Source organism: Emydura macquarii, unplaced genomic scaffold, assembly GCF_026122565.2.
Source record: "Emydura macquarii macquarii isolate MOO-44397 ecotype Brisbane River unplaced genomic scaffold, CSIRO-AGI_Emac_v2 contig_3671, whole genome shotgun sequence".
NCBI lineage: Eukaryota > Metazoa > Chordata > Testudines > Chelidae > Emydura > Emydura macquarii.
The window spans coordinates 6,589,921-6,613,115 of NW_027133808.1; the positions used below are offsets into that span (position 1 = coordinate 6,589,921).

Here is a 23,195-nt window from a genome sequence, read left to right on the forward strand (position 1 = left end):
ACAGAGATTCCTAAATCAAAGTAACAAAATACATAAACAATCCAGGGTCAGAGTTAGAATTAAGTTGTGACAAGCCACGTACTTTTATACTTTTAACAAGTAAATACCGAAGTTTGTTTGTGGTCCGAGTCCAATTCCTTGAATCAAAATATTTGAATTTTGTAGATGTGATAGGTATGCACACTTGCCACATAGCAAATATATGCAGTTTTATAAATGAAGATTTTGGGGGTATGAATAGTGAAGGGTTCAGAATTAGGCTCTAAGAAGATAAATCAAGAATACAAACTTATCCAAAGTTATCCAAACTTGTGTTTTTCTGTTTTTTTAACACAAAACTTGGAAATTTCTTTATCTTAAGTACTAAACATGCCAGCTTGGAGATGTTAATAATGAGAAGTTACCTTAACCAACAATATTTTTATTGATTTAGTATTCGAGCATCATTAGGTTAAGTAAGGTCTTTTACAAAAGCATACCATTAGAAAAATCAGACAAAAGAAACAACTTATGAATGGCAACTAGTACATGCAGTTTAAGTTTAATAAAATTTTATCTGACTTGGGGAAAACATGCAGCCCTTGCTAAGAGATTAACTGTATTCTGAATCTAAATAATTGAACAAGATAACATATTTCAATTTTGGTAAAATTTACTGTGGAATAATTAATTCTAGTCAGTCACCTGGAACTGATTAGTTTCTCTTAACATGAGGCAAAAATAGTGGTTCTTTTTCTCTGGTCCTTTCAGTTTTTTTGCTTAAATAGATCTAGCCACAGTTGCTTTATAGAATATGCATCATTAAGATCAGTTAAGAAAATATCAGCAATGAATGCTGCTCATATATTAAGATCTTCTCAACATTTGACTTAGTTTAATAAAAAAAAGTAGCTTGGTTAAGGGCCGGATTAATCCAGTGCATTTAAGTAGTATGTATGTATAATTGCGAAATTGTTACAATTTCATCTTCATGCACCACAATCACATTTTAGTATTGGCGATGTAGAACAAATGACTGAATTTTTCCTAAATCAAAAGGAGTGTCAATATACATTAACCAAATACAGTAAAATGCAATAAAAGAGACTCCACATAATTTTTAAACCTCCCTTGTCAATGTATTTGTATTTACAGAACTTCATGAACTTATTTATAATATGTAATGATCCACTGAAGACATTTTTACAAGATTATGAATTTATAAATTCAAAGACTCAGAGGCACATAGTTTAAAAGGCCAATAACACTGAAACTAATGAAGTCACAGAAATTGGAATATTTATGGACATACCACTAGTACAAAATAAAAATCACATCCAAACAGCAACTCACCTTCGGAGACATCCTTTAAAGTTAGCATGATAAAAAGTTCTCATTTTATTCAAAGAAAAATAATTCATCCCTCCTACCAAGCCTAGAAAATCCTATTTACAATTGTACTTTATTCAGCAGTATCATTAAGTTGCGTAATACAGCCACTTCTATTCTGCCATTAGAATTTAATGTTTCTATTACAATACAGTTATATTTACAAGTGCATACAATATTTAACTCTGGTCTTCATTAAGAAGATTTGAATGAAAACAGATTGTTAAATCACAATACAAATGCTTTAGTGGAAAAAGTGTTCTGAGGAGGATGTGTATTCAGTATCATTCCCAAGGAACAGGATGCCAATATGTCTGATAAAGCTAAAGTTCATCACCGAGAACAGGTCTTTAAATTATGTTAATAAAGATTAAATCTCTTCTGTGTCAACTTTCACACACTGGTTTCTTCCATCAGTCAACTTTCACCACACTGTAAATTTTGGTCACAAACCAAAAGCATGCAAAGAATCCAATTGTTCCTACAAAAAAAAAAAAAAAAAAGTTTTCAAAGAGCAGATTAATAAACATGGAAGTGTACATATAGACAGAATTCTTCTGTCAAAACAAGTAGTTACACATTAGCACAACTAAAATAGGGGCTAACACAACTTAGAGACTCATTCTGTGTGTAGGACCAAATTACATTTTTCTGTAGACCAGGATATAAGTTTAGGACTACATGCTACCCTCAGTCTACAGCTGATCGCCAATGGATGTCAACGGAAACTTTGCACAGACAGAATATGGTGTTTATATAGTAACTGAACTTTAATTGAATTATCTATTAAATGCTTCGTTATGTTAAGCATCATTCAGTGGAAGAATATATTCACCTTTAAGACTGGTGCTATTTCTGTTCTTTTTTTCTCTTTTCTCTCTACCCCCTTTTCTCCACATGCCTCCTCTCCCTTCCAATGTCTTTTATTTCCCCCCTTGAAGCATTTCCCTACCTGGTTCACAACGACACCCTTTCTCTACTGCATCTGTTAAAGTGATCAGCTATGTATGACATTTAGAGTGTCATTACACTATTCAGTTAACACCCCAATTAGATTAATGGGGTGCAAAGCAGTTCACATTTCTCAGCCACCCTTTCAAACTATGTGCAAATTTAGGAAGACAGTACTGCAATGATTTACATACACATTAAAAACCCTTTCCAAATTTGGCAGTCAAGTGCTAGAAAGTTTTTTTTACATGAAAGGTTACTCATCTTGTGCAGTAACTGTATTGTATTGTGCAGAACTGTGCAGTTCTTTGGGATGTATGTCTCTGTGGGTGTTCCACTTCAGGTGCACATACACCCTAAACCTTTGATCACAGATTTTTGGTAGCGGTGGCTGTTTGGTCCACTTATCCTTTTGCCCAAGCTACATAGGGGTGTGTGGGCCAATCACCCTTAGTTCCTTCTGTACCGCTAAGTCCCACAGGAGGAAACTCCTAAGCAGAAGGGAAGAGTGCAGGTAGTGGAGCACCCACAGGGTGACACATCCCAAAAAACTCCATTTACTGCACAAGATGAGTAACCTCTCCTCCTCTGAGCAGTGTCCCTGTGAGTGCTCCACTTCAGGTGATTCCCTAGCAGTAACCCCCTTAAGCAGGTGGGAGATTTGAAACAGAGTCCAGCACTGAGGAGAGAACTGTGTTGCCCTCTAGCAGTCTGAACCAAAGCATAATGGCTGGAAAAAATATGCTCTGAAGTCCACATTGTAGCTTTGCAGATTTCAGCAACTGGAACATCTTTGAGTAGGGCTACAGACAGACTGTGATCTAATAGAATGTGGGAGGTTGAGTATCAGCCAAACCATAACAGGTATCCAGAGATCCATTCAAAGAGTCTTTTCGTGATCCCCAAAACCTACCCAGAATAGAAACAAAAAGTCTAGGGGACTTCCTAAATGGTATAGTTCTGTCCAAATAAAAGACCAATTCCCTCTTAACATCTACTGTATGGAAGGTAGCATCCTCTGTAGACTGATGCAGCTTAGGAAAGAAAACTGGAAAATGAATAGTCTGATTAATATGAAACTCAGAAGAAACTTTAGGTATACATTTTGGATAGGGACATAATGATACATTCTCCCTAGAGCACACAGTAAATGGAGGGCTTGCCATTAGAGCCCCAATCTCCCCAACCCTTCACACGGAAGTGACGGCCACCAAAAAGGCCATCTTCATAGAAAAATGTAACAGACAGCATGTAGCTAGTCACTCAAATAAGATTGAGATCATAAGCAGAGTAGGATTTCTAATCTGTGGGAAAAGGTTCATAAAACCATTCAGGAATCTCGTCATGGTCAGATGTGCAAAAATGGAGAAACCTTCTACTGGAGAATGGAAAGCTGTTACTGACACTAAGTGAAACTTGATGGAACTCATAGAGAGACCTGATATTTTCAATTCCAACAGGTAATCCAAGACTGTGGAAAGAGACAACTGGACAGGTGAAAAATGACAGAGGTTACCCCAAAGATGAAATCTCTATTTCTGGAGGTAAGCATGTCTTGGAGAGTCCTTCTTGCTATTTAACAACACATGTTGTACTCCCAGTGAACAAGATGCCTCTAGTCCTGAAAACCATTAAGGAGTCATGACTGGACTCGCAGAACAATCAGATTGGGGTGAAGTGTTCAAACCGCATTCTGAAACAACAACTGAGAATTGACTAAGAGCTGCCACACATGGTGAGAAGCGAGTCTGATAAGGTAAGGAACCCAAACTTGTCTTGGTCAAGTTGGTGCAGTCAAAATGATCCTCGCTTGGTCTGTTCAAACATGATGAGAATCTTTAAAAGCAATGGAGTTGGTGGAGAAACATAAAAAGACCCTTTGTCCACATAATGAGAAAGGCATCTCCTAGAGCAGGGGTTGGCAACCTTTGGGAAGGGGCATGCCAAGTCTTCCCCCTGCCTCTCTCCCATGTGCTGTGGGCCCAGTGCCCTGGCTAGTGACTTACTGGGTGTTCGGCAGCAGCGGCTGTGGTGTATGTGTGTCTGCAGGCCCGTTTCCTGCTCACCTCCTCCCCCCACCCACCTGCAGGGATGGCGGGGAGCAGGAGTGAGAGCGGGGAAGGCTACCTGGCCTCTGCGTGCCCTGGGTCCCCAGAAGGGAGGAGTGGCTGCCGTGAAGCTCTGCTTGGGGCTGGGAGTGATGAGGCTCTGGCCAGCAAGGCATTGCTGGGCCCCGGCCCACTTGGGAGAAGGGCGGGGCTGGAAGGAGGGAGCAGCCACCACGTGGCCCTTCTTGGAGTTGGGAGTAGCGCAGCGTGATGCTCAAAATCATCGTGCGTGCCACCTTTGGTATGTGTGCCACAGGTTGCTGACCTCTGTCCTAGAGATTGGGGATTGAGTCCTCCTCTGGAAGATGATTTTCTGCACTTTGTGTTCGCTGCAATGGCAAAAAGATAGGAAAATTTTGTTCAGGATTCAAGAGTCCAACTCCCATTTGTAATTTAGGGAAAAATGTCTGTGGCGGTCATCTGCCATGGTGTTTTACACCCAGGAGGCCAGAAGCTAAAATGACTATCTGGGTGTCTATGTACTAATTCCAGAGCTCTACTGCTTTGGTGTAGAGAGAGGGGGAAAGGGCTCCTCCTTGATGATTGATAGAATATGTACAAGATATGTTGTCTGTCATGATCTTGATTGACTTGTTTTTGATTATGGGAATTTGGTGCCAGGTGAAAACGGACTCTGAATACCTGGCCAGGATTGTAGTTTGTTTGTTTGGGTTTTTAAATCAGCATGCTTGCATGTATGGGGTGCCGTTGCTGGAGTTTGCCAGATGGTCTTAGCTGGCTCAAGAAGAGCTTCATTAATCAGTTATGCCACATGTGCTGAAATGGAGCTTTGCAATATAACAACAGGTTAGACAAACATCTGTCAGGGATGGTCTAGATAATACTTAGTCCTGCGTTGAGTGCAGGGGACTGGACCAGAAGACTTCTCGAGGTCCCTTCAGTCTTAAGATCCTATGAATATATCCAGGAGCTTGTGACAGGAATCATGAACTTCTCCAGGGGAATTTGAAGTGTGTCCACGACTCGCTTCATCAGGTCCTGGAACTATAAAAAGTTAGATAATGATAGCATTTCTGCCTCATCCTACCCTTGCTTCTGCTGATTCAAAGTGGAGGGGAGTGATGGATGGTACCAGGGAGCAAGATCCTCTGTGTTCCTTATGAGAGTCAATTGGATATCCTCAAAACTGCTGCCAATATGTTGCCCATGGATACCAACAGGGCAAAGGAGGAGGACCATAAGACCAACAATAGCTACCCCCCATGCCTTAAGTATTAGGAGGCAGAGGTCTTGTATCTTGCCTTTCTTGCATCTGCAGAGAGGAATAAGTCTCCTAGAGCAAACTGGAGAGCCTTGAACTGAAAGCTCTGAGTCCAAATGCTCCTTCAGGTATTGGACAGAAGGTGACAACCCTTCTTCCTGAATGGTAAAAGTTGGAGAAGTGGTGGGTCTCACTACAACATGAGTGGTCAGTGATCCAGCAAATCTTGGTACTGAGAGGTGTCTGGAGGTTTCAAGGAGGGGAGATTCAGGCTCATTCAGTACCATAGGTCTTTAGGATACTAGAACTTCTGTGGTACTGTGACCACAACAGAACCTGACACAGGCATCAAGGTTCCTCCTGATTCTGCTGTTCAAGGAAGTGGTGTCAGTACCAAGGGTACTGCAAATTCCAATAAGGCTGCTCCTTTACTATCATTGTCCCCGATGATGGCAGTAGTGGTCTTTGGTACTACAGGTTTTACCACAGAGGTATGGGTCTTAGATGAAGTCTTAAGAGTGCTTCATGATTCACAAAGTACTCAGAGTCTCAACAGCACTTCTCTTCGGGCCTGAGGTCTCTGGCGACTGAATCTTCTTTGAGGAACTCTTTGTTCTGGTCCTCTTATCCTCCTCCTTCATCTTCAGGTGGGAAGCTCTTAGTACTCCTGGCGCCGTTATAGGTACTTCACCCATGGAGTATCTTGGAGATCAGGGTCTCGACACTGCTTTCACCTTGGATGCTCTCTGTGACCCTGATCTTGTTGTAGACAGGGCACTAACAGAAGCAGAGGCTCTCTTGGACAGGGGGGCTCTCTGTACCCAGATGCAAAGCTGGTCATAAGGCTTGCCCCATCATCAATAGTATATACTTAAATTCCTCTCTTTTCAAGGGATCTTTCCTTAAACAAAGTGCAAATCTAGCACTTGCTAGGAATATGCGAATCTCCTAAGCAATGTATACAAGGAGAATGCCTGCTGCCGACAGGAATTGCTTCTTGACAGGAGAGATAACCTTTTAAAAACACAGGGAACCTGGCATCCCAGATGCAAGAAAAATTTTTAATCCCCTCGATGGGGGAAACCCTTTTTTTTGTGGGGAGAGAGGGAGAAAACTGGAACAACAATGCCAACAACTATAAAGTATGAAAGAACTAACCCTAAATACTATTTTAACTCTAAAGAGAAAATAAGCACACACAACATTCCATCTCTGGCTGAAGGCAGGTGAGAAGGAACTGAGGATGGTTCACTCACACAACCTTATATAGTCTCAGTACAGAGCATGAGGACGTGTAGGACACATCTGTGGTCCAAATGGACACTGCAATCAAAAATCTCCCAAGGCACAGGGAGCATGTGCACCTGAAATAGTGTCCCTCTGGACACTCCACTTGAAGAAGCAGCTTAGATTCTGCAGAATTTAAATATGCTATGCAGGACATGAACATCAAGCAGGGTGGATTTTTTCTACTACTGATCTAATATAAGTAAGGATTATTTTAAAAAATGTTAATTGACACCTACTTCCTGAGTGCAGTTAAGGATTTCATAGCTCACTGTTTAATATCTGTAGCTCAAAAAGGTGGCTTGGAATTTTCAACACTATAGTTCAAAATGTAAGTTTAACTGCTGTTCTGTTAAAGTTATAACATGTTAAAAATGTTCAAAGAGACACTGAAGACTAAAAAGGCACCCAAAAGTCACAGTTATAGTCCTGTTTAAGCAAGTTACAAGTTTATACAATTCAGTATTTGCCAAAGTTGCTCTGGTAAAAATATTTTCACACCACATGCTTTATTAAACAGTTTTTGAAAAGATAGTTAAAAATATAGTCAAAGAGGTTTAATTCTCAAGTCACATTTAAACTGAAGTTCAAGGACAAAGATTGCTTCCTTCATTTCTGTGAGAGTTCTTTCATTTGAAATTGAGAGTAGTTCTGTCCATGCGTTTTGGCGAGGTATGACAGATACACCAAAAATATACTGTCGGGCACAAACTAGCTATGTTGATGAAGTTATACTAACCACCTTAACGTTATTCCTTCAAAATACAGCTAAAACTAGAAACATGGTTGACATAAATGGCTTTCATAGCACCTGTTATGAGAATCTTTGTTTCCCAGAAAAATTAGGCCAGGACGAAAACCATGCAAGATATACTAAGGCAAAATCAGGCTACACCTAATATTATCGTAGCTTTAACTTGTGTAAGGGCCAACTAACTCTTTAAGACAACATGTTTTATTTAAGTTTTGACAAGGAGCATGATGAAAGTTCAGCAATAAATCATTTGCTATAAAATCCTGTGAAGACTCATGAATGATATCATGGTAATTTTTTCACGCTTGCTAAACTAGTGATGTTTAACTGACTCATTTACTATGATACGTAGTTGTGGGCCCAGCTGTGAATCACAAAGATTTGTCATGTAGCTTCCAGTATCCTGCCTGCTGAGTTTGATCAATGACCTGGAATGCAGTGTGGAAGCAAGTGCCTGAAGCATGTGTTACACTGACATAGCAGCAGGGCACCGTCAAAACCCTTCCTGATACTGACAATTTTTAACAGATGAACAAGCAGCAGCAGAACAGTTTTGATACAACAATTACTATTTTTATTTTTTAGCTTTTATATCATCTTGATGCAGAAATCTACTTGCCTTTAGGAGCAGTTTAGCAGTTTTGGATACATAGTTATTTCATTTAAAAGTTCTGAGAAGAACATACTCCTTAACTCTCTCTCTCTTTATATAAACACTTATCCCTAAAATAGTTCAATTAACTCCATAAATTTTAGAGTGAATCTATTTTTGGAAAAAACAGCAGACCAAAATCTATTCTAGTATGGACATTACTCTCAGACCAAAAGAGTGAATTTAAAAATATGGTCGAGAGTATGATGTCCTCCTTTACAACATTTGAGGATTATACAGTTTCAGAAAATCTAAACACTATAAACAGCAAATGTCCAGTTAAAGTTTCAATACCAATTTTAACTCTGCCGTATCCTCACTGAACTTCCAAGTTACAGACAATGACCAAGTACCACATAAAACTAAGCACATTAACGCCAGAAGTATATTTTAATTGTATAATATAAAACTCATATACCATTGAGCCCAATATCAGATACAAAGAGTTTTTGGAGACAGTGTCATGGCAGATAAAGGGTAAGATACTTGTACCTTCGGACCTGAGCCCTTGCTGAAAGGGGTCCCCTTATTTGTAATCAAACTCTGCACAGCTGATTGCTGATGGTCAGCTGCCAGTGCAACATGCATGACCAAGGCTGAGTGGGCAAAGGAACAAGAAATGCACTGTATACATCTTAATGCCATCAGATTATATATCTTATGACATGTTGACTGACCTGAGGGAAGGAGGGCAAGTGGAAGATGGCAGATGCATGTTGCCTGCGGTGCAAAGAGGCTGTCAAGCTGGGCCTACCACACTAAGTCCTCTTCCCTCCATGGAGAAGAAAGAGAGCAGAAGTAAAACCCCTAGCTGAGTGTATGCAGTATGCTGGACTTTATAGCCAGCATGACCAGAATGGACTGGATAAAAGAATTCTCTGAACCAGTGAGGTAGGTACACTTGTTTCTGGACAATATTACAATATCATCAAGGTAGACAGAGGTCTTGGTCTGTATGATAAGAGCTCATTAATGTAATTAACTAAACCTAAAATCAATTTATCTAAGGAAGGCTTAAAAAAGGTTTAAAATGCATCTATATTAGGAATTGGAATCAATGGAATTAAATTTATTTAAAACTGATCTAGTTAGAGCAGTGCAACGTCTCTAATATAAATAAGCCCAGAGTTCTCTATCTCAGTCTGAGATGCAGATTGTCTCTACCCATCATGTATGGTCTAGAAGCAGGATGGTAGAATAAAGGAGAGCAGAACTTCTAGCCTGTATATTGGGAGTGGTTAACTAGGCAGCTAGTTAGTATACAGAATGTGAAAGGGGAAGTAGTAAATTGGGGCTTACAAAAATACATATGGATTAGGATAAGGTATTTAATTTACAGGTGACATGGAATACCAGATTAAGTACCAATGATGTCAAAACCTTAAAATGCAGGAAATGTGTAGTTAATAGATGCAGTTTTTAAAAATTTTTTTTTGTAGATAAGATTCTGTTACTATTTTAAAAGGATAATATTCTCAAACTTAGGTTCTTGCCTTCCTTACAAGTTTTCCTTTAAAATGCAAAATAACATTTTTTCCTCGTGTCCATTTAAGTCAAGTATAGCTTAAATGACTTTGCTCACAACTTTAGTGAGACTTTTCTTAAAAGTTCTGATGGCAGGGAGTTTAATTTCTGTGACGCTGCTGGGCTATAGATTTGTATCCACCAAAAGCAGATCCATATCACATGCCTCGGGGAAGTATTAAGCCTCTCCAATGCAATTTCTGGTGCTTTAACCTTGGAAAGCTCTCCATATTTCAAGTCTTAGGGTTTGTCTACACTTACACATCTGTAATGCTTAGTGAAGACACTACCTACAACAATGAAGAGTTTCTCCCATCAGCTTAGGTATTCCACCTCTGTAAGAGGCATTAGTTATGCTGAGAGAAGCCCTCCTGCTATAGCACTGTCTATACTGGAGGTAATGTTGGTACAACTACATTGCCCAGGGGTGTGGATTTTCTACACCCCTGAGCAAAACAGTTATACTGACATAAGTTTGTAATTTAGACTAGGGCTTAGAAATACCACCATTATAGATTGTGAAATTCATGAGGATATGTTTACAAACTCTGTTGGCATGGTGCTCAGAGCTTTTACGCTTTCTGGGAGTAGGCAGTGGGGGTACCTATCAGTATGGAAGGGGGGAGGGGAGCGCCACCTCCAAGTCTGCGTAGCATGTTTCAGTGCACAAGAAGACAGGAAGCATTCTGCCACCAGGCCTTGTTACTGGGGCTCCATTCTCAGAGCAATAGAGGTAAAAGCATCAGGAACTCAGGAACCAGAGGTAGTGCTGTTGCAGGAGCTAATAGAGAGAGAAAGAAAGGATTTGAGGGGAGTTAATGAGGAGGTATGGGGAGAACTTTGTCCTCAGTAACTGGGAAAGGAGATGGAAGATCCCAGCAGCAAGATCTTTAGGTAAGAGCTCTGGCAGATGACATAGATTTTTCCTAAAAAGCACCACCTCTAAAAAGGTTATGGTAACTTCAAGACTAATGGTCAGTTCAGATTTTGAAGGGTATCTCTGAAACCAAAAGAATTACTTAAAAAAAATTAATTAAATACTCCATTTCAATGAACACCAGATCTCATGGAAGTTAACACAAAGCTTACACTCCACCTTGGTAAAAACTAACCCTTATTTTTAGTTATTACTGAGGCCTAATAGGCAAAAAAGTCAAATGTGTAAGACTATTTCCATTATAAGCTTACCCTTTACAAGGGAGTTATTAATATGATTTCATCATAACACTGCTCAGAAAAGCCCACATCTTCAAAAAATAAACACTCACGCAAGAGAACTATCTGCAGGATGTTCAACATTTAAACCTTCAAATCTTGCAAGAACATCACACTTCCAAAACAAAAACCCACTACTGTCATGCTATTACCTTTATTTCTAGAACATACCATCCCCTGTAGTCCAGTAAGCTTTCAGGATAAAAATGCTGCTCTGCATCTCAAACTAGGACCACCTGCTGATCTTGCAATGCATCCCACTCCAATGATAATTTAACTTTTAAAAATATGCTTATATCATAGAATCATAGGACTGGAAGGGACCTTGCACTCAAGGCAAGACTATGTATTATCTAGACCATCTCAGACACATGTTTTTGTCTAACCTGCTCTTAAAAATCTCTACTGACAAAGGTTCCGCAACCTCCCTAGGCGATTTATTCCAGTGCTTAACTACCCTGACAGTTAGGAAGTTTTTCCTAATGTCCAACCTAAACTGCCCTTAGTGCAATTCAAACCTCTATACACTCATAAATATGTACACATCATTCTATAGTGATGTAATATCACATTAAACAATTCTAAAAATACGGACAACACTGAACGTTTGGAAGACAATTTCAAGCATGTGCTTAAGAAAGTTTCAACAAATGCCGTCTAGTTTGAACAGCAGGAGTTACCAATAGCAATATTAGGTAAATATAAATAATGTGTTAGTCTACTGTGCTAGTTATAACTAACCTATGATTCTTCAGCTACTATTTTAATCCTTTGAAAGCAGAGGTTGAAATTTCTGGACACAGAGTTTCTAGTAAAATGCATTAGCAAAAATCTAACAGCTGACCTGAAATCAAGGGTTTAACATTCAGCTATGAATTCACAGAAAGATTCAGATATTTCTATTTATGATATTTTTAGTGTTCCACTAAAATTAAAGCAAGTAATATCAAGAACCAAGGTTCCAATATACTTACCTGTGAAAAGAAAGAAGATCAAAACCATAATCATGGTGTAACCAAAGTACAAAATGGTGCTTGCTGTCCCTGTGATTTGCAGTTTAGAAAAGAAATAATGTATTGCATATATCAGAAAATAAACTGCAGTAAAACCACTGGTAAGGAATGAACGCCACTGCCAGTGATAATCCTAGAAGAAAAGAAAAACATAAATAATATTTCCTGGAACCTGAACCTAGTCAATTACCAGATGCAAAATTACAAGTGAACTTTTCCTACTTGGTATTTCACATTAAACAGCTAACGATAACATTTTATTACTTTGGATCACTTAATTACAGTTCATACTATGAATCAGAAAGCCAAAGATCTACACCAAAAAGGCAAAAATCTACAAGCCCAAGTAACAGAAGAGCTAGATTTTTAAGAGTGCATGCAAACATCAACTTCTGCAGGTCAAGCACATGCAACAAAAAGAAAACACTTCTGACAAAATAAAGGCTTCTGTCTAGCCAACTGATTTCTACAGAAAACAGTGAGATGAGCTATATATTTTACTGGTACTGAATCTGAGTACGAATTCATTCAAAATAATCTTTGTAATGACAACCCTTATCAGAAACAAGCAATGAGTGTCCAATTACTACATTTTAAGCTGATCTTAATAGAATCTTAGATATTCTATTAGTGTTAAATTCTGGAATGATTATATTTCCAGTTATAGAAGTTTGATTTTGTGAAAGTGTCCTGGAGATTGTATAAAGCGTGAATAGTGAAGAATATTTCTTACCTCTGCACAAAGATGGAAATAGCAAAGCAGTATAGTGGCCTCAGAACATGTAATGACCAAAATAATGAACACCAGAAATAGGAAGCCAAACATATAATACATCTGATGGGACCTACAATCAAAACAGAGAATTAAAATAAAATAAAATGCCATTTTCCTCCAAAATACATCTCTCAATATGAAAAAGCAGTACTAGCACAACATGTTCCTTTTTAATATAGGCCGAAGCTTAAACAATATTTTCTCCCTCCCACCAGGCTATAGTGTCATTAGTGTGTACACAAGGGGAAGAGGAAGGAAGTTAATTCATCCTTTGTTTTTGAAGCTGGGAATGCGTGATTTGGCAACTCTACTCTAAAATGGCAAGCAAACAAGCTCAAAACCTAAAAACTTCTCTTAGATTTGGAGGTTTATGAGGTGAGAGGAACCGACTGGACACATTGATGAAATCCTGGCTCCACTGAAGTTAATGGGAACTTTGCCAGGGCCAGGATTTCACTCCTCATTTCAATCAGAAAGTGGCAGAGTAGTAAAACAGAGTAAGTGTCAATACTTTAGATTTGTGTATTGGCATCTATTTCTTCTGAGTTCAGAAACAGCTTAGAGAGATTAGATAACTAGACTGTGCCAGAAGGATGGCAGAATTCTCACAGTACAGCAGTTCATTAGCATACTCAGAGCACACATCTGAATTCACTGACACTAGTATTTGGTGGGTTATTTTGAATGGTTAAATGAATTACTCCCTAATGCCTATATGAAGATTTGGGGAAAGGAAAAAACAGTTTTCCTGAAGCAATAATGCTGCTCTATAATATTAATTTCATAAATCCATTGTAATATACTGTTCACTTCTCTCAAGAATATACCATAATGTCAGTTTCAGAGGCTCTTCTGTATGAAGTCATAGGTGTAGTGCATAAAACTTAGTAATTTTAATATTGCAGATCAGCTGTATGCTGTTAAGAATCTGTTAAGCTATTTCTCTACATGCATGGGCAAGAAGAAAACAGCATGGAGTTCTTTCTGAGTGGTGGAATGTTAAATGACAAATGTTTCCATTTCTTGTGAATTAATCAATACTTTAGAAAAATATCACAGGTAGGGTCAAGTTCTGTAGAGAACAAAAGGTTCAAAGAGAAAAATAACAAATTATATAATTGTGGGAGTTCAACTAAGTTAACTTACCAAATACTATTGAGAATGAAGAAAAGCTGTATAAAGATGCACCCAAAGGGCAGAATCCCTCCCATAATAATACCAGGTAATGGTTTTGTGTAGAATGATTGTTCAGGAATCTGACGAGGAATCTGATTAGTACGAACTGGGTGTTCAATAGCCTTTAAAGACAAGAAAGATTCCTAAATATGTAATAATTAAATACATTTGACCTTAGCAGTAGCAAAAGTCAACTTAAATTTGTATTTAACAACAAATTGGTGCCCATCTAGTATCATTCTGTCATTGTTTCTAGCAGCCCAATTGCCAACAGCCTCAGAGCAAACAAAAATAGGTAATAGAGTTCTTGAAAGATTACTGCTAATGAAGATGTAGCAACTGATCTCTTGGGAATCTCCTTGTGTCATACTACCACAGTTTTTATCAGCTCAGGCACTGAACGAACTCCCTTGATTAGAGAGAGGGACTCACAGCTCTGGAATAAACTGCTCTTCTCAATCTAAAATAGTCCTGCTCTGTCAACTTGCAGGGCATGCTGCAAGGAGAATCTGTTAGTGTGAGATGCTAAGAGTAACACCTGGTAGGGATTATGTCTGCATGGGGAAGGGCAGTTTTGTAAAATGGGTGACTAAGTGATACTTAATTGTATTTCTGTTCTTGTAACTCATCAAGGGCACCAACAATTTGGATAGGAGTCCCTTCTTATTTTTGTATAAACCCACATAAAAATAAAGGCAACACAAATGATTACACTCTATGGCCCATGAAGTCTTCCTTTTTAAGATATCTATCTTTGCCACATGAGAAATGGCCTTCCACAGGGACTCACTTAGGGAAGTGGAATATCAAAAGATTCCACCATAGGCCTTGTCCCTTCCTCAGAGATTCTGAAATGGAATTAAGAACCATGGAAAAAAGCAAGGAATAACTAAGGAATCCAGTAAGTGGTTTCCCTCATATCTGATTCAGTCAACAAAACTCACTCTAAATTAAAGAGAGGTTCATCAACACCCAGAATGCCCCAAATCACTGCTTAATCTAAAGAAGCTTCAGGAGTCAAATGCACTGATCAGAGTAAGTAACACTAAGACCTAACACTAAACTAAAAAGACCTATTCGTTATCAACTATATAAAGGGACTGGAAAAACAGTCAGTGGAATCCAAAGATCAGTTGACTAAAAGCCACTATACATGCAGTGTACATCCACATAATCACTTACATTTTTCTTAAAACCAAAGTAGGCACCAATAAATGTCAGTGGCACAGATATGCAAAACCAAAGTGCCAAAATAGCAACCAAAGTTCCAAAGGGAATAGCTGCTGAAGATCCTTCTCCCCAAAGAATTAGGTTCATGATAAAGAAATCCGCAAATACAATTCTGAAAAATATACAACATGCTTAAAAAAGAAACAGAAATGCCCAATAATATTTATATTAACATTACCAGAACCATATTACTGTATTAATATCTTAATGTTAATATATGTTGAGACCAATTGACACAGAAAATATCAAATGAAGAGGTCAAACTAGTCTTTCTTCCTTAGTCTAGTGAGATTGAACTCCAGCAGGAGCTGACGTTCCAGTTAAGCAGTTTCAAATATATGCCTGTCTTAACTGCACTTCAGGGGAAGACTGCTTGCTGTGATTAAGGAGAAAAATTTAACACAAGGGTTGTACAGTATACGACATCATATAAGACCAACTACAGCGTGGTCTGAGAAACAGCTTAGAGAGTAAAAACAAATACATGAAAAAGTGTGCCTGTTCAAAACTTACTATTGCCATGTTACTACTACATAACCCATTTTTTCACGTGGTAAGAGTAAACAAAACTTGAAGAAAAGCTAGCATGTGTAATTAGCATGTTTGTTTTTGACAAATGCCCCTTGCTATTCACATGGCTTCTCGCATGAAAAGAAGATGTAGTAGGTTTTACAGGTATAATTGAAGCTTTAAAAATTAGCTATGTCAGAAATATAACTCAAGTATGCAATACGCATTTAGAGATTTAACTTACCCAGGACAAAGGAATGATGTCAGCAGGACATTTGTTTTCCATTTCTCACCACCAAATGCTGTATTAAAATATTTGATAGCTATCAAAATATGCATTACAGTTCCTTTAAAAACATAACATAGTTATACTTGGGCAGGCCAGCACAACATTATTTGAACTTAAGGTCAAAGCATTAAACTAAAAATATTTCGTTATGGAAAACTGAATTTGCTTTATTTGATTTGCTCCTTAATTACCCAGCTTCCTATGAAAAGAAACATTTAAGACTACAGTCATGAAAATGAAAATAAATTAGGTGTCAAAATAGTTATTTTATTATATACACTTCTTCCCTACTCCCTAGAAAGCTAAATGCATTATGGATACATAAGGGCCAAACTCCACATGCCTCCAGTAGAAACACTTGCATAAGTAAGACAAGCAGAATTAGGTGCCTAGTCATCCATAGTGTATTTAACTTCCTATGTTAAAAAGGGAACTTGATTTGCAGCATACTTCAATCATCTTAGAAAATTAAACTTTTTGATCACTCAGGGCTTACACTTGTTATTTAACATTCAGCTGAAGGTTTGATTAGAATAAACGAGCAGTATAAACTAATATGTGTGGAGACTGAATTGCATAGTGGCGTCTGCAGCACCACATGCACTGCCCCCCCCACGTGGATAAAGAGGCAGCCTAGGGAGGGTTGACTCAGCAGCACGAGCCGCATGTACCTGTCTCCTTATAAGGAAATGAAGTGACCCCACCTGCTGGTGCATGGTCAGCAACTGCCCAGGATAATTGTAATCACCTGATTGGCTGGTTCATACCTGCCCGGGAAATCAGGAGCACCTCGTTGGCTAAACTCCAAGCCATGACCTTAGAAGGTCATGCAGCAAATAGCAACCAATGGGGCTTAGCCTCTGCTGACCAGGGGAAACTATAAAAGTTCAAACCCAGGTGGCAGAAGGCAGAGAGGAATTGAATCCACCCGGCATCCTGCATATCCCCCGGTCTTGTCGGCTCGGCGGGCTGACGCATCTTCACTAGCCCGCTTCACCGTGAACTGATCACTCACAGTGGCTCTCTCCCGTCTGCAGTATCTTAAGCAAACGGCAACTGAATTTGGCCAGCATAGTATACCTGTACATAATGTTTGTGAGTATGGATTAACTGTTTTCTGTTGTGTTTGTCTTGTAACTTCTTTGGGGAACTCCAAAACTGGGCACCCTAGTGTCACATGCTGGCAGCCATGTGGTGATCCAGGAGAGATCACAAAACGCTAAAGTCTTGGGTGGCACATTTTGTCTTTTCGTGCACGGAGTTCTCCTGCCCTTTGCTATCACTGTTTGCTGTGCAATTGCTTGCTGTGAAACTGTTTATTATAGAAATAGAACTGTTTATTATAAGGATAGAATTGTTTATTATAAAATAAAGGGTTTATTGGTTAAGCAAACCCCTAGAATCATCACTGTCTCGCTTAACCCCCCGTATCCCAAACCGAACCTATCAGAGAGTTTTTCTCTCGTTCCCACAATATGCAAGGTACTTTTACATAGTCGCAACTACACTGATGCAAACAAAATTTATAGCTAGGGATCTTTAAAAAAATGAATGATTAGTTTAAAATTCTGGACAGAGTTTACTAATAACGATAAAAGTTGTTCACGGCCAACATCAGTGCTCCTTATGAATCTTAGAAATATTAAGAAATGTGTGATATCCAAATATTAAATCAGCTTGGTTTAGAAGTACTTTTAAAGTTGTGTCAAATTTATAAGAATTCAGTATGCTCTAATAGGACAAACTTCTTGCTTGAATTCATTGAAGCTAGCAATTTCATCTGAGCTCTGTCATAATAATAATATGCCTTTTTATTTCAAGAATCGGGTCTGATTATGATTATACTGTGTTAATTAAGTTCCCATCCTTATTTAGCAACTTTATAAGAAGTGGTAGTGTCTACTAACTAACTATTCTCAGCTTGGGCTCAAATCTTCCATTAAAATGTTTAAAAAACCATTATGAATTAGACATTCATTTTAAATGTATATAGCTTTATATTTCTTAATATTTACAGTAATTTATTTATTTATTTATTTATATATATACACAAATACACACATTATATACATACTGTAATAAATGCGCAGCTTTTAGTTCACATGATATATACTGTGCTGATTGCATCATTTAATGAGAATTGCAGGCAGAATAAATTGGAGTTAGCAAATAGTCACCTGGCCATTTGCTAGTCCAATAGAATATCCAAATACTGGCTGACAAGCTACTCCCATCACCACTAAACACATATGGGGATGATACCATTAGCTGTCTACCTCCCCAATTATATTAGGTTTGATACCATAACCCAGGGGGTAGTCTATTTTTTGTCAAGGTCCAAATTTCTTGGTCAAGGTATAGTCCAGGTCCAGACTCCAGAGAAAATAATAAAAACAAGTAAATAAAATTTTTTTGGAGTCCATTCAAGAGTGTCTGGCGGTCGAGATTTGGCCGGTGGTCCACCTGTTAACTACCTCTGCCATAACCGCTCAAAACTACTTTTTTTTCTGCAAGGGAATATCAGGGGTCAGACAAAGAATTCCACAATTTGTTCTCAACTATGAAGCGCCATCCCCATACCCTAATCAACTCTTCAGATCCCATTCAAATCAACTTGTAACCTTGTACTCAGGAATGGGATTAGTAAATGACTATTTCACCATCACCAGTGGACACCAATCCTACAAAACTGTAACAAAATGAAAAGAGAAACACTATTTCCACAGAACAAGCTCCAGAAAAAGTTTGGGGAAGACGAAAGACCCCGTAAGTCCAAGGCAAGTTTGCAATGGGGAAATTCCTTCCTAAAACCAGTCTGTTAATATCCAAAGCACGCCTGGAGAGATTCAGCACCAATCATCACTCCACCAACCAGTCAGTCAAAAGCAGGTCATATCTTAAACTAAATAAAGCTAGTAAGGAAAAGCTGTGGACTGAATGGCATTCTTAGCCCGCGGAGCAGAGGAAGAACTATTCATTTTCCTTCACCCCTTGAATGGGCCAGTTGAGAGATATAGGGTCAGCTCACCACCATAAGCTGGACCTCCAGAGTCAGCAAAGACCCTATGACATCTATTCCCCTGACTAAACTACATCCTGATGAAGAGGGCAGGTATTAACTAAAAAGGGAGAAAAGCTAAATTCTGTATTTCCAAACAAGTCACCACAGCCAAAGAATATTAAACAACTACAGCAATTCTGTAATGTAGGAAAACAATGAAATTATGAAACTGTCAGAAGTCATCAGCCAAGTATTAACATAAATGTAATGTGTTCCTTCCTATAAATATACAGAAGTGAAAGAAATTCACATTTATGAAAAGCCTCTTCGAGGATACCTGCTTTTGAAATTTTTTTTTTCCTAAAAGCTTACTTTCAGGCTTCACTAACTGAGAACAATTTAACCATGTACGTGTTCTGTTTTGTTGTTTTGTCCTGAGGGGAAAACAGATACCGAACTATGAAAAAAAAGTCACTGCTGTGATGATAATTTAGACTAATGAACTTAAGACCTGTCACCTTAAATAACTTTTACTTACATTTGTAGAATCTGGCAGCAACGTAACCTGCTGGAGTTCCAAGCAGCACCCACAAGACCACAGCACAGGTCATCAATGCTCCTCGGTTGGCAGGCGACAAAAATCCCAGACAAGCAAAAACTACAAGCACAGATGCACAATTTTAGAAGATTCTTAAAATTATATTTGTATTTTCTACAGCTACTGTATCATTTATCTCCTGCAACTTTATACAGCTTAGTGTCCATATCTACTGTACATACCAACCAGGAAATATAGCTATTCTTCCAATTCCAGTTTTTTAAATTTTATCTAGAAATGTTTCTTTTATCTAAACTTAAATTAGTTTTATGCAATTAGAAGTTAAGGTTATTTTTCTTTTGAAAATTTACCCTTTCCCCATTCCGCACCACTTACATAGAGTAACAAAAGTCATTATTAAGATCTGTGTGCCAGAGCCTAGAAAAACAGAGAGCAGCATTCCTTTTCTTGGGGGTCGGAATATGTCACCATGAACTAGTTTCCATCCAAATTCCTCCTGGGCATCTTCCTGAAAAAGAAATATAGCCAGTTCAATGCATTAAATCTCCTTTCAAAAATGCTATTTTGTTTTTTTTTAAAAAGAAAAGAAAAGGTATTTAGTTGGCTAAATCACTTTTGATACTGAAGAAACATAAGGCATTAATATATATCACTAACCAGTACATATTACTAACATGAAAAATAACAAATACAGTACTAACGTGCAGACATTCAAAAATCATAGGTCAGACCCCCCCTTAAAAAGTCATGTGCAATCTAATAAAGATTTTTAAAGATTATAGTTTTTCCCTCTGCCCTTTGATGTGGTCACCCACCCTTAACTAAATTGTGTACATTATTTCAGGTTCAAAATTTAACTTAAAATGTAAGCCTTTCCCTTAGTTACTTGGAAGAAAACTTTTCTTACCACTGGGTTGAGAACAGAGAACATTCTATCCTATCTCCACTCCCACACATCAATATTGTGTCTCCTTCCTGCCCCATTGAGGCCTCAAACTCACAAGTGCATTCACATGTACAGAACTATTGTAGCCATGCTGCAGGATTGTGGCCCTAGTCTCCATCCCCATTCACATTCTCCCTACAGGCTTCAGCACACAGCTTCTGTTCTTCACTCTGCATTCACTTGCCCCCATTATTGCCGCTTCTTTCCACTGCCTACAATCTAGATACTGTGTTCCGCTACGTTCCCCAATAACAGTTTCCAAAATAGAGCAGAAAAACAGCCATCTTTGCTGAAGCCAGTCTAATCTTAGTTCCACTGGAAATAACTGTAGACAGCAGCCATCATTACCAGAGGCATCCTTGCTGCAACATGCAAGTGATATTCCTCATAACTGAAGATACATTTTTACTCCAGCGCTTATGAATAATGGAAAAGAGCAGCCATTTTAAAAAAGGCAAACTTCAAATTTTCTCCAGATCATGAAAAGCTTTGAAATACAGTGTCACCACAGGCAGGGATTGATGGGCAACTTAGGTACCCTTTTTGGCCCAGCCTGCTATCTGGACGAGAGGCGCAGTAGTTCTTTACTTCCTGGTGGATGCATAGCCAGGAGAAACACTGGGCCACCCTCTGGAAGGTCTTTTCCCTCCCAAGGTGTCCTGCCCAGGGCATGGCATGTGCTAGGTGCAAGAACCCATACTGTAACTTTTGTGGGACCAGCAACTGGAAGAGGTCTTCCTGCGTCTGGGGGTCTTTAACCACCCAGTATAGGTGGTCCCCGCAGATCTCAAAATGGGGGCCTTGTGGGAGACCGGCGCCATTCTCCGTCTCTGGGCTAGAGGTGGTTCCTTGGTCCATGCATGGCTGAGGGTAGGTCCTTCCTCTGTTCACGGCCAAAATTGCCATCATTTTCAAGTTCCATCTGGGCTTCCTCCCTGGGGATCTTGGCCCGGAGCTGATGTTCCTCTGGGGTGGGGGTTGTAAGAGGCTCACAGGGCCCTCCCCTGGGTCTGGACCTGCCAATCAACTGAGCAGCGCTTTCCAGGGGATCCCTTCTTCATCCCCACCCAGGTTCTGGCAATTGTAGCCCTCTAGGAGTTCCTTGAACCAGTGCCAATCACATCCCAGAATCACCGGTAGTCTAATCTGGGGGCAACCCTGACCTCAAGACTCACAGTGTAGGGGGCAATCTCCAGCTCGATCCGGGCAGTCGGGTAGCATCACACGTCTTCTGAAGTGCAGTGGACGCACTGCAACTGTATCCCAGCCCTCGTCAGCTTGGGGTTAAGGATCACATCATCCTAGATGAGGGTCTGGCTACCTCTGGTGTGCAGGGCTTGCGTCAGGGTCTCGTTCACCCTCACAGGGATCATGAGTTTCTTGGGGCCCTTCCTCTGGGCCAGAGGGCCATCTATCCACACCTGGCCGAAACTACAATCCATATATGGGCAGTCTCGTTGAAAGTGTCCCTCCTGTCCGCACTCATAGCATCAGTCGCGAATGCCCCGGCGGACAGGGGGGCCCCCTTTGCAATACCCTCTTCCTCTGGGTTGGTCCTCGGTTAGCCGAACCCCTCTCTTTGGGGTTTATGCTTGGGGCCAGGGTTCGGTGAATGTGTCATGCCCTCCTTGGCCCATCGACAGGAGGACTCCCTCAGGCTGAATCCTTTTTCCCCCAGGAGTATCTGACTTGTGGGGACGTGGCTCTGGGGCTTCTGCCACCAGGTAATCCTCCATTAGCTTGATGGTGTTGGCGAGGGTCGCCGTCCTGTGTCGCTGTACCCATCCCCTCCCCCCACCAGGGAGGATCTGGGTGAATTGCTCACAGACCACTTTCTCCTTGACTTGGGCTTCCGATTGCTCTTCTGAGTCTAGCCGCCACCAGGCTCAGTTCCAGAACTCGAGCCACCATCTGTGGCCAGTCCCCGAGGCAGTACTGCTCCCAGCAAAAATGCTGATGGTAGGACTCGGGGCTGACACCTGCCTGATCTAGGACAGCGGCCTTCACCTTTCCATACTAAAGAAAATCCGGCATGTCCAAGTTCCGTTATGCGATCTGGGTGGATCCATCAGATATGGGGGCCAGGACGGTAGCCCAGCATTCTGGGGGCTAAGCAGCGATGTCTATCCTCTCAAAAGTTACTAGAAAGGCCTCCAGGTCATCCCCGGACCTCTTCTTTGTGAGTCACCCTGGGAGGTTGGCGAGTAGGACCCCCAGGTTCGCTACCATCAGGTCAAGCGGAGATGGCCACCTACATCGTAATAACCACACCATCTGTTGCATCAACCAGTCCTGCTGAGTCTGGTGCTGGTCAACCAGTTTGCGCATCAGCTGCTGCTGCTGGATGGTGATCTGCTGCACCAGTTGCGCCTGACCCTGCTGCTGCTGCGTCACCTGTAGTTGGTTCTCTAGTAACCACTTCAACAGTTTGTCTCCATCTTGCTATGTGGCGGTTAACATGCAGGGGAGGCTTTGGGAGGCTCCCTCGCTCTGGTCCCCATTCTCCACCACCTGTCACTGGGCACTTACACTCCATCTCCTGTAGGGAGTGGGGTATGGGCCGTGGACCCAGAGCAGCCACTAAGGCTTTTACTCTAGGGTTGTGGGGCTCCGAG

At 40.1% G+C, this 23,195-nt stretch overlaps 1 protein-coding gene across 2 annotated transcripts in view; it reads right to left on the bottom strand.

Moving 5' to 3' along the window:
- Positions 1-405: 405 nt before the first annotated feature.
- Positions 406-23,195, bottom strand: part of TM9SF2 (transmembrane 9 superfamily member 2) — a 70,340-nt gene continuing 47,550 nt past the window's right edge. For both annotated transcript variants that reach the window (XM_067536797.1, XM_067536798.1), the window contains exons 10-17: positions 20,010-20,142; positions 19,614-19,733; positions 16,030-16,087; positions 15,228-15,387; positions 14,016-14,167; positions 12,828-12,939; positions 12,056-12,227; positions 406-1,849 (exon numbers count right to left, since the gene is read on the bottom strand). In XM_067536797.1, the coding sequence (XP_067392898.1) occupies positions 1,782-1,849; positions 12,056-12,227; positions 12,828-12,939; positions 14,016-14,167; positions 15,228-15,387; positions 16,030-16,087; positions 19,614-19,733; positions 20,010-20,142 (975 nt within the window). In that variant the 3' untranslated portion in view covers positions 406-1,781. The remainder of the gene's footprint in view (positions 1,850-12,055; positions 12,228-12,827; positions 12,940-14,015; positions 14,168-15,227; positions 15,388-16,029; positions 16,088-19,613; positions 19,734-20,009; positions 20,143-23,195) is intronic.